We start from the raw sequence: 14,046 nt of genomic DNA, 5'->3' as shown, positions 1-14,046 counted from the left end.
GACTTTTTTTCAGCATTTATATTTTTAAAAAGATATGTTTCTTTATAATTAACTTGTATTGTAGGGTGACCATTGTCCTTAAATGTTAAGCCACTCAGTTAATAACAAATAGCATTTGGTTTTTTAGCATTATTTATCATCTGAGGCTTTCAGAATTAATGCACCAAACCTTAAATATTTTTGTTGTTCTCTAAAAGAATGGGTTTATGATGCACCAAAAGGACATTTTGAGAACTGCCGGAGCAACAGATACCATGTAAGGAGTGAATTCTCATGTTTTTCACTTATATCTAGAGGCCTACTTATTTAGGAGGTTTCCTAAGTAAGTGTATTTAGTTGTAGGACCTTAGAGTTGCCTAGGTCCATTCTATTCTAGCATATACTCAACATACTGCCAGAGCAAATGTAGGTTGCAGATTCAGGCAAAACACACACACACACACACACACACACACACACACACACAAAACCCCGAAGAGCACAATGAGCATTATTAGCACAGCCAATTTAAAATGATGAGGTGTTAACCACATTTGTATAAATAATAGTTTCTCTAACCCTGAATCATTATCCTGCATTTTTAATGCAATCGGTTCATAAACATCAAAGTGAAAACACCAAATTTGTAAGAGGTCAGGACCAACTGGGGCTCTAAATGGAGAGACAGCTGAGAGCTGTGTCCGTATGCGTGGGTGGCCTTGCAGCTGTTGATTCACCCTCAGGCTACCAGACAGTTGCCTCTTTGCATTTGCAGAACCAGACTTCAATCTTAGGTAAAAATGTATCCCTCCCATGGACAGGACATAAACAATAGATTGACATCAGCTCTGAAAACAGTGCAGCAGCCAGACTCAGCAGTTGCCCTGAAATACTGAGAAGTACCAAGCATAACATCAAGACTGTTTCTACACAATAATATTTGTCTTTGTACAGCAACACTGGGTTCTCTTAAGTATATTATAAATATAAAAGCTCAAAGTCCAAAAGGTTCAATGTGATGATATCCTTCTCTACAAATGCCAGGAACACTAGGGTAGATTGCATGAGACATGACTGCCGTATCTTGGTCCTTACTAGGATTCCCAAATATACTCCTTAATAACCAGTAAAGTTATATTTACACTGGACATTTTAAGAAATACCAGTGTTCGTTGTTAGATGAGAGACAGCATAATTTTGGAATCACAACTGAGTTCAGAGTTCAGTTTTGAGTCCTACTAGTTTTGTTTCCTTGTGTAAGTTTCTTAACCTTTGTAAGGCTAGCATGTAAATCAGATACAATAATATATAGTTCAGGGTGTAAAGATTGGATTAACGTATGCAGTGTCTATCTAGCACAGTGCCTGTTATGTAGTAGCGTGTCAAGAGATGTTCTCTCTTATGCATTTGGAGGATTAGGTGCTGCGCCTATAGGTTTCCATTCATTTCTCATCTATGTAATTCTGAGTCTTCCTTTTCTAGATAGAATTCCCCCCAGCAAAAATTTACAGTCTAACAGGTGGTAGGTGCTTATTGAGGCCCAGTAATTCTACTTCTGGAAACCTTCCTCAGGAAAAGATTCTGATGACAGAAAATGCTGTGTGAACAGTATTATATAGAATTGTTTTTAATAGCAAGAAATTTTTTAAAACTTACAAGTTCAGTGATATGAGGACATTTACATAAACTATCGAACCACCAGTCTTCTGTCAATTCCTTTTAAAATGATGGTTGTGAAGACTGATGAAAACACAGTGTCAATGATATGTTAACTGAAAAAGTAAGATTAAAAACATTATGGATAGTATAAGTTTCTTAAATGCCAACAATGCATGAGGTGAATAGAATAAGACTTTTTTTTAAAGAATGTAATTTTTGACAGTCTGAAAAGACAGGCCTTATATTTATATTGAGAAAAATGATCCTGACATTTAATGAGACACTAAAACAGTTTTTATTTTTTGCTTACTTATTCTGTTCTAGAATCCAAACTCTACATACTGTTTAATAGAGCATTATTGGTATTAGCTGTATTAGATGACTGTATGAAGAGTCCTGTTTGCTAGAATCCTACTTTATCTTTTAAGTTTTGCTAATTACCCTGCAATGAATGTTGAACATAAAAAATTTGACTCCCTTTCCATGTGTCCACTGTTTCCTTGTGCCTCTTGATTAATAAAACTTTATTTTTAAGTGAGAACCTCTGTTTTCTTGATTTTTAAAAAAAGTCATTGCTATTTTGTTTTTAACCATCCTATTTTGCATAGTTCTATCACTTATTCAAGTAAAAGTTGGAACAGAACATGTAATAATAATAGCAAACATTTAAACAATATTGATTTTATGCCAGACAATATTTAAGGGTTTCATAATGCCCCTTAATTCATACCCTCTTCCTTATAACCCTGTTAGGTAGATGTTGTTATTGTCCCCATTATACAGATGAGGAAACAAGCAGTAAGTTTCAGTAACCTGCCCAAGGCCACACAGATAGTATAGTCCAATCCAGGTTTGAGTTACAGAGCTGCTATACACAATAGTGATTGCTCACATTGTAGATATTAATGTCTTATAGAAAATTAGATTCTAGAAATTGAACTCTTCTCTGGAAAGAAAAATGGGCATTCAGTATTTTGGTCTCATTTAACCATGACGTAAACCTATGGCCAATGGAAGGTAGTAGTAGATGCCATGCTCTTTCGGGTCCTCACTTCCAAGGTGACAAAAGGAACAATGATCATGCCAAAAAGGCTGGCAGCCACATGTGTGCCCAAGGACAGGGCTATTAAGAATTTCTTTATTCAAAACACAGTAGAGGCTGCAGCAAGTGTCTTCAATGCATATGTGCTTCCCGAGCTGTATGTGAAGCTACATTATTGTGTGAGTTGTGCCATTCACAGCAGGAAGCCTGCAAGAACTGAACATCTCCACTTCTATTTAGACCTGCAGATGCTGGCACCAAAGCTCATGTAAGGAGCTGAGTCTTTAAGGACTGAAGCAAAACTATCCTCTGGAGAAACGTAAAATGGAAATTGTACTTAAAAAAAATTAATAGATGCCATTAATCAGAAGGTGAAAATTTTCCTGGCTGTGTCAATTTAGAGTTAACATATCATCCCAGGCTGTTGTTGTCAGTTTATTCTGTAACTTGCTACTGGATAATTCATTATAGGTCTTGCCTGAGCATGTCTGATAATTAAAACTTTATATTTGAATTATCTGGATGCTGCAGAAATGGAACTACTCTACTGAAGTGGTATCCAATAATTTACTATATACAGCTATTGGTTTTTTATTCCTAAGATACAATATATTGGCTATTTGCTGCTCTGTTACTTAATGACATTAGATGACTCATAAATGTAAGTGGTTGACATTTTTGCTATTAAGAATTTAGATATTCAAATTATGCTTTATAAATGAGGATTAGATTTTTATCATGTTATTGCCTAGGAGATAACAGGTAACTAAAACTTGATAATTAAGGATATCCCATTGCTGTTGATCTAGCATCTTTTCTAAAAATGCATGTTTTACAATATTTATGTGAAACTAATTTTTATTTGATGTGCAGTAACAACAAATCAATGCAAAATTATACATTAATGAATTTAACAGTATGAAGTTGTAAGACATACCACAGCTTTCCTCTAGGTGGCATGATTTCAGCTATCATTGAGTCAACTGATAAAAATCCTTTTTCCCTACAAGCACACGAGTATGTAGTTTCTGAACAATCAGTATAAGTGTGACATTGATTAGATTTAATTGTTACAACTGGTTAAATAACCAGATTGACCTTATAATAGTCTATTGTTTAATGATCTTAAGTAACTTAAAATTGTAAGACAAAGTCCTCTTAAAGAAACAGATACAAAAAACTTGTTACCTCCAATAACCCAGCAGCCAAAATTATTTGTCTCTTCAGGTCACAATGACACACCCATTTCTGGATTTATTTATTTGGCATATATTTATTTCTTATAGTAGATAGTGCTATTTTCTTGGAACAGTAATGATACTGCCTTTTTACTTAAAAGGACTCATATAGATGTAACAAATCTAAAGAGAAACCACAAATGGTAGGATTCTTGATCACAAAAATTTTCACGTTAACAGGAAACAGCCCCTTCAATTATGTGAAAGTAACTTTCCTGGTGTCCCTGGTTTTATGAAGCAGTTACTGTGTGCTAAACAAGAAGGATCAACATGTGAAAAGTCATTATTATGTGACCTGCAAGCATCAAACAACAAACAGAAACACTGTTCTTTTTTTTTCTGTACTGGCACTAAAATGGGAAGGGGGGCCAAACTCGTTTTTACCTTTGGGATTCTTTTTCTGTTGTTGATTTTCAAAAATTTAAAAATGAATTTCTCTGGCTATACAAAGAATACATAAAATGCTTGTTAATCCCATTATTGTTGTATTTATCTTCTCCTACCTTTCTCTGTGGGAGACTGCTTTCATGAAGCTCAAAAGAACTTGACCAAGCACCTCTCGGGGGTTCATTTTTGTGGCAGTGCAGGTTTATATTAATGCTAAAATTGTGCAAGTAGCATTTTCAAAATGTATCTCTGATGGTGATTTTTAGAATATGCTGCATAGGCAAAGGAAAAAAAGGTCTTGGAAGTATGCAAAATATAATATCACCATTGTAACCGCAAAAAGGTGAAAGACTAACAGATGTATTCTTACAGATTTAAAGTGGCTTCATTTTAAATAAGGTAATTATCTGGGAGAGTCCTGATTTACCCCTGTTGTCTTAGTGTATCAATGAGTGGCATCCTCTTTACTGCAAAAAATGTTTGGATTTGTGTGACAAATGATGTAGCTACCCTAGTTATGAGAACTTTATTTTCTACTAAGATTTCAAATAATCATCAGTGAGAGTTTGTGGTCTGTAGTCTCCCGTTTTATAAATTATAACCATCTATATAGCTGTGCTTTTCAAAATACTTACATACTTAGGCTTTTAAAAATACTTATTTACTAATTTTTCCCTCTATCATAAACTACACTGAGGTTTTCTTTTTTTATGCAATTACTATTGACCCTTGGTTTTTATTTATTTATTTATTTATTTTTTAATTGCAGGCTAATCGAGGCAGCAGAACGGCAAAGTTGTTTGAAATGTAGGTTGGTAATTTTGGCAGTGGAAATTTAGACATTTGGAATTTTACCCAATCTATGAAGCCCACTGAGATGATGACAGACACCTAAATTCATTTAAAGACCGTGTATCTTTAAAAAAAAAAAAAAACTTTTGTTATATTATACTCATTTTAATTATGAGAACACAGTCATATTTTTTTCTATCACTCACCTTCTCTTTTTCTTTCTCATCTTTTGTGTTTATTTTTAGTTGGCCAAAACACTCTCTCCATTTCTCCCCAGCAACCTCATTCTGGTTTCTTGCTTTGTGAAGTCTATCTGTGAACTTCTGTGGTGACAGAGTAAATGAAGTAGGAGTAGAGATTCTGTAAAGGTGAGTGTCAAGTACTGCCCTAAAAAATAAGGAAAATTCTGCTGCTGGTTTCTTTTTGTCAACATTAGGATTTTGTTAAGCACTTATCCATAGCGTTATGCTGTGTCCCAACTATTACCATATATTCATTTATTTATATCAGTTACTAAATGCTATCTTAGTGGGTGAATTTCACCAGGGGCAAGAAACCAGAGGCTGCAGCTACAGGGATGACATAGCACAGGCCACTGTGAGACTGCCTCCCAAAGAAAGACTTTCCTGGAGAGCTAAAATTGTAGAGTTATGAGTGGCCCAAAAGCCACAAGCAGTAATCAATCAACTAATCATAATTCCAAAGGGTGAGATAATGTTCCCACAGTGTATCATTAGTGTGATGAGTTTATCTCTTTAAAGCCTCACAACCTGCTGATATGCTGTGGTTTTTCTTGGTCCTATCTCTTTATCATTTACCACCTCTGATCTCTTTAAACCCACCCTGTTTCCATTTTCCTCCCTGCCCATTGTTTCCTCATTTTTCCTTAACACTTCTTCCTTAGATTAACCTTTAAATACAAATGGAAATAATAATCGGATTATTTTTTGTAAGGAAACCACCTTTCTATTTCATTATTCATAACTAGAATAATGAAATAAAGCTGTTTATAGAAATGCATCTAGAACATGAGACAAAATTGATATAGACCAAACATTGTTCTTGAATAGTGGTATCAAATATAAAATTATAAATAAAATCTTAAAAGACTTTTGGTGTATTTTCATATTAAAGGGTTATTTTGCATTTATCAAGTATCACTATTTGGGGGAAAATGTAATCAATTACCGTCGTTCCATGTATTTCTTTTTTTCACCTCCTGATTTTTCATGCTTGAAACCGTTCTGGAAAGCTTCCAGAATTGTTACAAATGAAGTTATGCTTTGGTCAATGTTAGTAAGGACCTATGATCCATAGGCGTAAAACTCCAGGACAGGGATGAGTAGTTTTGTTTCCTTCAGCCTCTTGTAGAAATCCCACATTACTTAAGTGAATAGACACATTGATGAGTGGAGAATGGCTAAGAGTGGAAACAGCTCCACTCTCTACCTCTGTAATTTCAAAACAAAAGATTCCATTTGAGGGCTTTAATAAGAGACTTTAATCATGAATGCTTAACTGAACTTTGATAGTCATTTAGCATTTTATTCACCAAAAGTGTATTTTCTTGTCCTTCCCTCCTATAATTACTGGGGGCAAAATACCATAATATTTAAAATGTGCCTACAGAAACTACTAGGAGGCAGAACTAGAAGCAAATTCTTCTTGGGTTCTTTCCTGGCTTTTCAGAGAGAGCGAGAGAGAAAGAGAGAGAGAGAGAGAAGGCCAGATATTTTTATTATAAATTCCCTGACAGAAATAAAGACATGATAGGATAAGAAACTCACAGAGTCAGTGAGTAACTTGTTCAGGATCACAAAGCCAGAAAGTGACAGAAATCTGAACCCAAGAAACCATGACTGGAGCCTGCCCTTTAAACCACTGTGCTCTCCTGCCTCCTTGAAGTAATCAAGATGGGTGTATATCATTTAAATACCCTTTTACCATGAAGACTGTAGAGACCCCGGCACATAAGACCGCCATTAAATATAGAGATGAAAAGGCATTATAAGAGTCATTTAATAGAAGAAAGGATTCATTTACGGTTACCAGGGAGACAGCTCTAGCAATCTTGCCTGTTAGGTCTTCAAAGAACTGATCATTTGAGAGGTGGAAAGGGGCTCCTCCTCTCCTGCTATACTCACTTACTGCACTTACCCATTCCAGAAGCTTTTACCAATACCTCCCGTCTTACCCTCCTGGGCTTTGGGGAAATTAAAGTAGCCTCTTATGAATAAGTCAGTGGTCTCAGGTCTAAGGAGATGTTAAGTGAGCAATAGGTACTCAGTAAACTAAGTATTATGAACAAAAGTGTATATGTCTATGTCAGGAAGAGGGGTGGCCATCAGAATTTATGGCTTGCGCTGTTTTCCTAGAAGTGATGTAAACGAACTTTTGCTACTCTATCCACACTCTAGTCTGAATCTACTTAAGGTGCATCAGTGTCTGTACCAAGAAGGTTGTCTATAAACATGAAAGATGCTCACTGGCTTGTGGAAGCTGAACCTGTATCCTCAGCAAAATATGGTGATAGCTAATTCAGGTAACCAGCCATATTCCACAGCAGCATCTTCTCTCAGTAGCTCTGGTTTGGAGCTCCTGCTCCGTGTCTATAATGGCCACAGGTGTAAGAATATTCACTTTTTGTCCAATCTGTAGAGCTAGCCTACTGCAGTTCTCAAACTGAACTCAGAGGGAGGACCTAACTGGATGAAACTACTAGTCTGACAGTAGCGCCTCTTGATTATCTTTTTCTTGGGCTACTGGGATGGTAGCTTTGCTTCAACTCAAAACTGGTATCAAGGAAAGGAACCTGCTGGTGCTGATTTATACATAATTTTTAGAATTATTCAGAAGTGGGTTGGAACAATTATTTTATTCCAGAGTTTTTCAATGTGTGATAATGGAAAAAATTCTGTATTCAAGGGAGTTTGGAAAATGCTGGGTTAAAAGAGTGAAAAGGTTTTCTCTTCTACAGGAGTTTCAGAGCCTTTAACATGATAATGTTCCAGAATGAGGAATCTAAGAGGACAGGAGAGTACCCAGTATTTCCCAAACTTGTTTGACTCCAGAATTCCTGTTTGTCAGAACATATTCTGGAACCATTGTTTCTCAGAAGTACATAGTAGGTAAGAACATAGTGGATCCTGACTGCAAAAATCCAGCTCTACCACTTACTGTGGTCTCGAACAAAGTACTTCACTTCTTTGTACCTCCGTCTCCTCATCTGCCAAATATGGATAATAAGACCCACTTTATAGGTTCATAGTGAAGATTAAATGACCATACACAACACACATCAAATTACTAAGTGTAGTATATGTTAGCTATTATTATTTTATTTATTCAGTGCTCTACTAATAACCTAGGCCCCATACACAACTAAAGTATAAATTCCAAAAGTGATAGAAAGTTCTTTGTGACTTTTCTGAACTAAGGAACATCTGAAGTAGAGAACAGTATAGAGATCTTGGGTTTGGGAGTACATTCAACAGAGTTTCCAGTTTAAATCATCTGTCTGGTCAGTATGGCTGCAGAGTCATGCCGAAATGAAAATGTTGACTTTGAGTAACTAAAGGTAAAATAAAAGAAAAAGGGAAGGTGGAACAGTGGTAAGAGTTATTCTTTTATTCATCTAATTTAGACTTAGTTGAAATTGAAAATGTCAAGTTATGAGTAGTGTAAAACAGTAGACATCAAACACTTAAAATTCCAGCTTCCTGGATTAATGCTATGGAAAGAATGAAGTTGGTTGATAATGTTTAGCCTAGCAAGAAGGTGAAGAAGAAAGCCATACAAGAAGTGGCTTAGGCAGCAAATTATAAAGGTGACCATTCATTCAAATCAGTAAAACAAACAAGTATACCTTATTCTTTAGGTAAAATTGATGGATCTCTGTTTTCCAGCAGTTCACAAACAGAGGGGTATATTGTAAACAACAAACTAACAAAATAAATTCTGGGATGGCAACCTGTTAAGGTATCCCAGAAAATAAGAGGTAGGACATGAATTTAAAAGATTGGAAGGTATGTCTTCAGGACTGGCCTGGCCCTGAGTAGACTAGTGCTCCCTCCCATAGGGGTGTGTGTGCACACATAAATACAGGAGGAAAGCCTTCCCTTCTAGAGCAAGTGATTCAGTTTGGGAGGCTGTGACTGAGCTACACTAAGTAAAAACGGGAGACTTGATTGTCCTTCGACAGACCTGTCCAAAATGACTAGAAAGTAAATACCGTAAATCACTGTTGTCAGGGCGCACATTCCACCTCCTTCCTCCCTTCCCCACAGCGGTCGGTCCTCATTTCCACACCCCCTCAACGGTTCGGGGAGAGCTCGTGGTCTAAGTAACGAGAGGACTTCTGACTGTAATCCTAGCACGTCACTTTGTTGAAGGCAGACACGTGGTTCAGAGAGAACTTATAAATCTCTCCTCCCCGGCAAGATCGTGATGTTATCTGCTGGCAGCAGAAGGTTCGCTCCGAGCGGAGCTCCAGAAGCTCCTGACAAGAGAGAGACAGATTGAGATAGAGATAGAAAGAGGAAGAGAGAAAGAGACAGCAGAGCGAGAGCGCAAGTGAAAGAGGCAGGGGAGGGAGGGATGGAGAATATTAGCCTAACGGTCTAGGGAGTCATCCAGGAACAAACTGAGGGGCTGCCCGGCTGCAGACAGGAGGAGACAGAGAGGATCTATTTTAGGGTGGCAAGTGCCTACCTACCCTAAGCGAGCAATTCCACGTTGGGGAGAAGCCAGCAGAGGTTGGGAAAGGGTGGGAGTCCAAGGGAGCCCCTGCGCAACCCCCTCAGGAATAAAACTCCCCAGCCAGGGTGTCGCAAGGGCTGCCGCTGTGATCCGCAGGGGGTGAACGCAACCGCGACGGCTGATCGTCTGTGGCTGGGTTGGCGTTTGGAGCAAGAGAAGGAGGAGCAGGAGAAGGAGGGAGCTGGAGGCTGGAAGCGTTTGCAAGCGGCGGCGGCAGCAACGTGGAGTAACCAAGCGGGTCAGCGCGCGCCCGCCAGGGTGTAGGCCACGGCGCGCAGCTCCCAGAGCAGGATCCGCGCCGCCTCAGCAGCCTCTGCGGCCCCTGCGGCACCCGACCGAGTCCCGAGCGCCCTGCGAAGCGCACCCTCCTCCCCGCGGCGCGCTGGGCTCGCCCCCAGCGCGCGCACACACACACACACACACACACACGCACGCACACACGTGTGCGCTTCTCTGCTCCGGAGCTGCTGCTTCTCCTGCTCTCAGCGCCGCAGTGGAAGGCAGGACCGAACCACTCCTTCTTTAAATATATAAATTTCAGCCCAGGTCAGCCTCGGCGGCCCCCCTCACCGCGCTCCCGGCGCCCCTCCCGTCAGTTCGCCAGCTGCCAGCCCCGGGACCTTTTCATCTCTTCCCTTTTGGCCGGAGGAGCCGAGTTCAGATCCGCCACTCCGCACCCGAGACTGACACACTGAACTCCATTTCCTCCTCTTAAATTTATTTCTACTTAATAGCCACTCGTCTCTTTTTTTCCCCATCTCATTGCTCCAAGAATTTTTTTTTCCTTACTCTCCAAAGTCAGGGTTCCCTCTGCCCGTCCCGTATTAATATTTCCACTTTTGGAACTACTGGCCTTTTCTTTTTAAAGGAATCAAGCAGGATACGTTTTTCTGTTGGGCATTGACTAGATTGTTTGCAAAAGTTTCGCATCAAAAACAAACAACAAAAAAAAAACCAAACAACTCTCCTTGATCTATACTTTGAGAATTGTTGATTTCTTTTTTTTTATTCTGACTTTTAAAAACAACTTTTTTTTCCACTTTTTAAAAAAATGCACTACTGTGTGCTGAGCGCTTTTCTGATCCTGCATCTGGTCACGGTCGCGCTCAGCCTGTCTACCTGCAGCACACTCGATATGGACCAGTTCATGCGCAAGAGGATCGAGGCGATCCGCGGGCAGATCCTGAGCAAGCTGAAGCTCACCAGTCCCCCAGAAGACTATCCTGAGCCCGAGGAAGTCCCCCCGGAGGTGATTTCCATCTACAACAGCACCAGGGACTTGCTCCAGGAGAAGGCGAGCCGGAGGGCGGCCGCCTGCGAGCGCGAGAGGAGCGACGAAGAGTACTACGCCAAGGAGGTTTACAAAATAGACATGCCGCCCTTCTTCCCCTCCGAAAGTAAGTACTCATTTTGACTTCCATCCCCTGAGGTTTAGCTCTGCCCGGAGCTCTCAAAACCGCAGCAGCTCCCGGGATCGCCCTTCCCTCTCGCGGTTCCCGTTCGCTCTTTTCCCGTTCTCCTGTCCTTCACCCCATCCACCTCCTTTTCAGTTGTATGCCTGAGGCCATCAGGCTTTAAAATGTTTACTTTCTACTTTATTTTCTCCATCTTTCCCTTCCCCCTAACAATTCGGTGCTTTAAAAGGCGTTATTCTCTTTTTCTCTTCCCTGAAGTTCTTTAGTCGGCCACCAGCTAGGAGTCAGCCCCACTCTGTCAAACTAGAGGTGCTCCCAGGGGCAGAGTTAAACTGAGGAATCTTGGTAGGTTTGTTTTCTTTGCTCCGATTGGCGTGGAGCGCGCCGAACTGGTGCACGAAGGGTTAAAAAAAAGTGTCTCAAAACTAGCCTCTCCGGAAGGCGCCCCCTTTCCGTGCTGACCTATCAGCTGGTTCCCCAAGCCTTCTCTATTGTCTCTAACTACCCTAAAAATGTCAGCATCGCCGAGACGAAACCCGGTTTGGACACCCCTCGAGAAACCTACCTGGCCCTCAGTCCTTGATGTATCGTTTGCTATCACTAGGTGTTTCATTACCCAAAGGCAAAATCCTATAACCACGTTCCCTTTTCACTTAACCTGGAGTGTAGAAAGGACAACTCTGTTTCTGACTGTGTTTTAAAAGGTTTTGTTCACGTTATTTTTCAGAATACACTCAAACCTGCCTTCTTCACATCTCCAGTGTAGCAGATCATTTTTCTTACGGGTCTGTTATCCTGCTCCTGCCTTTTCGTAGGCTTCCTGCAGTTACTTCAATGCATTCCTAAAACTCAGAGTAGACGACAGCCGTTTTTTTTTTTTTTTTTTTACTGGCTTCTCTGAGAACAGTGTCCTCAAAACCAGCTGGCATACAGTAGCAATAGGAGTGAAATGATTTATTGCAGAGGAAGGGAACAGACAGTGTAGAATGATTTCAGAGTTCTTAAAAAAAGAAAAAAAAGAAAGAAAGAAAAGGGGCAGCAGCATCCACTTGATACCTGAGAGGGTTAAATACCAGGAAGAAGAAAAAGAAAAGTGGGGGCGGGGTGGGGGGAACCTCTTCAACATTTGTGTATTCCAAATCCCAAGTCATAAACTTTTCATTGGTTGCTCATTTCTCTCCTCCCCTTTCCATGCCCTATATACTTGCTGGCTGCCTTTGCAAAGTCTCTGTGTCTTGCCTAAATAGATAATACAGCCATCTTGGTAATTTTCTCTTAAAGGTTCTAATTGCAGGGTGGTGCTTTTCTTTTTTAATATTTATTTTTAGTTTGACAAGTCCTAGCTATGTGACCTGCCATGTCTTGTACTTGATGGTGTCAGAAGTCAGCCCATGTATCTAACCCCAGTCTTCCTAGTGACCTTTATGTTGCTGCAATTTCTCCTGTTCTTGTTCAATAGCAGAACAGATGCAGAGAATTCTGGCAAGCAGGATGATTTTATTATTGTAATTATGGCACTATCCGCAACAGCGGTGATAAATACACTCCACCCCTGGTTATCCCCTTTGGGAAGTAAAGCTTTCTAACTGGGGTGGAGCCAAGGAGATATTAGGAAAGAAAGTTCATTGTAATTAGTGCAAAACCATTGAGACAAACAAGGAGTTCAGTCAGTTTGCTTTCTCTAGCACGTGCATCGGTTCTACTGGTATTTGGGCAGAGCGGAAAGTATGTTATGTAGAACCTGAATAACTCATCTTTCAATGTTTATATGCAAAAGGTCTAATAAACTGCCAGCACTTTTATAACACAGAAAGGAGCTCTGATCCCATTTACTGAATAGGTGTGGAGAGAGCAAGTAACCCAAGAGGGCATTAGTTCTTTGTTCTCTGAAGCACACTTCAGTCTGAAGAGCTGAGATGATCCAACCCAGGGTCATGGTCACCAACAAACTGGAAAAATTCCTAGATTATTAGGAGGATTTCAGAGTATGGCATTTAACATCAATGTGTGGATTCTCCTTTCCATTTCACCCCAGCCACCAAATAAATGAAAACCTCCGATACGTCCAAGATAAATAAAATATACTGCCAGTTTTCATACAAAGAATACAGGCTTTAAAAAGTGTGTATTCTGTATGGAAGTTTAGGAGCAGAAAGCCATATTAATAGCAGGTTCGATACTACTGTGCAAGGACTGGATAATTTTATAGAAAATAGGTTAACTGATTTTCCAGCACTTTCTAGTTATACTGGAATATAGCAAACCCTTCCAAAAAAAGGAAAAAAAGAAAAAAACCATATTTTTAAAAAGCAAATTGAAAGTACATTATTGGCTTATATACCAGCTTTCCCTCTTTAGGACTTTTCTGCCTAACTTTTAACTCAGCTGTCACTGAAGTAGCTGTGGGGAGGGAGTGTGCCTGTCATTCCTTGCAGTGAATCTGGCGAGGGTCATAAGCCCCAGAGATGAAGCCATGGGAAAGATCACTGGTTCATTTTTTACCACCAACTTATTAGCGTTCAGGGAGTGACTTCAGCTCAAGTATTACAAATATGCTCTAATTATACTCAATGAGCTATATATCATTACAGATTGCTGATAGCCCTTTGTGGGACATTTTATAAAGTTCAGACTACATATTTTTAGCAATGTGGAGATTTAAAAGTAAAAATATAAGAGATATTGTATATGCCCTGAGGCATATTTTGTCTTAAATATTATCCTTGGCCAAGTATACTATATAAATACAGTAAATATGAATAGAACTGGCCAGGTG

The 14,046-nt window shown here is 39.6% G+C and overlaps 1 protein-coding gene and 1 long non-coding RNA gene across 3 annotated transcripts in view; one reads left to right on the top strand and one right to left on the bottom strand.

Annotated features, from left to right (window-relative positions):
* Positions 1-8,286: 8,286 nt before the first annotated feature.
* LOC134729178 (uncharacterized) lies at positions 8,287-9,939 on the bottom strand. Its single transcript, XR_010110068.1, has 3 exons — positions 9,812-9,939; positions 9,329-9,595; positions 8,287-8,668 (listed from the first exon to the last, which is right to left on the bottom strand). It is a non-coding gene; the product is annotated as an uncharacterized LOC134729178 (long non-coding RNA).
* Positions 9,940-10,006: 67 nt separating this feature from the next.
* Positions 10,007-14,046, top strand: part of TGFB2 (transforming growth factor beta 2) — a 97,878-nt gene continuing 93,838 nt past the window's right edge. Inside the window, exon 1 of one of the 2 annotated variants that reach the window (XM_003814133.7) lies at positions 10,007-11,252. In XM_003814133.7, the coding sequence (XP_003814181.1) occupies positions 10,907-11,252 (346 nt within the window). In that variant the 5' untranslated portion in view covers positions 10,007-10,906. The remainder of the gene's footprint in view (positions 11,253-14,046) is intronic. The other variant, XM_003814132.8, reaches the window with a different exon arrangement.

The sequence above is a fragment of the Pan paniscus genome, chromosome 1 (assembly GCF_029289425.2).
Source record: "Pan paniscus chromosome 1, NHGRI_mPanPan1-v2.0_pri, whole genome shotgun sequence".
NCBI classification, from domain to species: Eukaryota; Metazoa; Chordata; class Mammalia; order Primates; family Hominidae; genus Pan; species Pan paniscus.
This window is presented reverse-complemented; position numbering and strand designations above follow the sequence as displayed.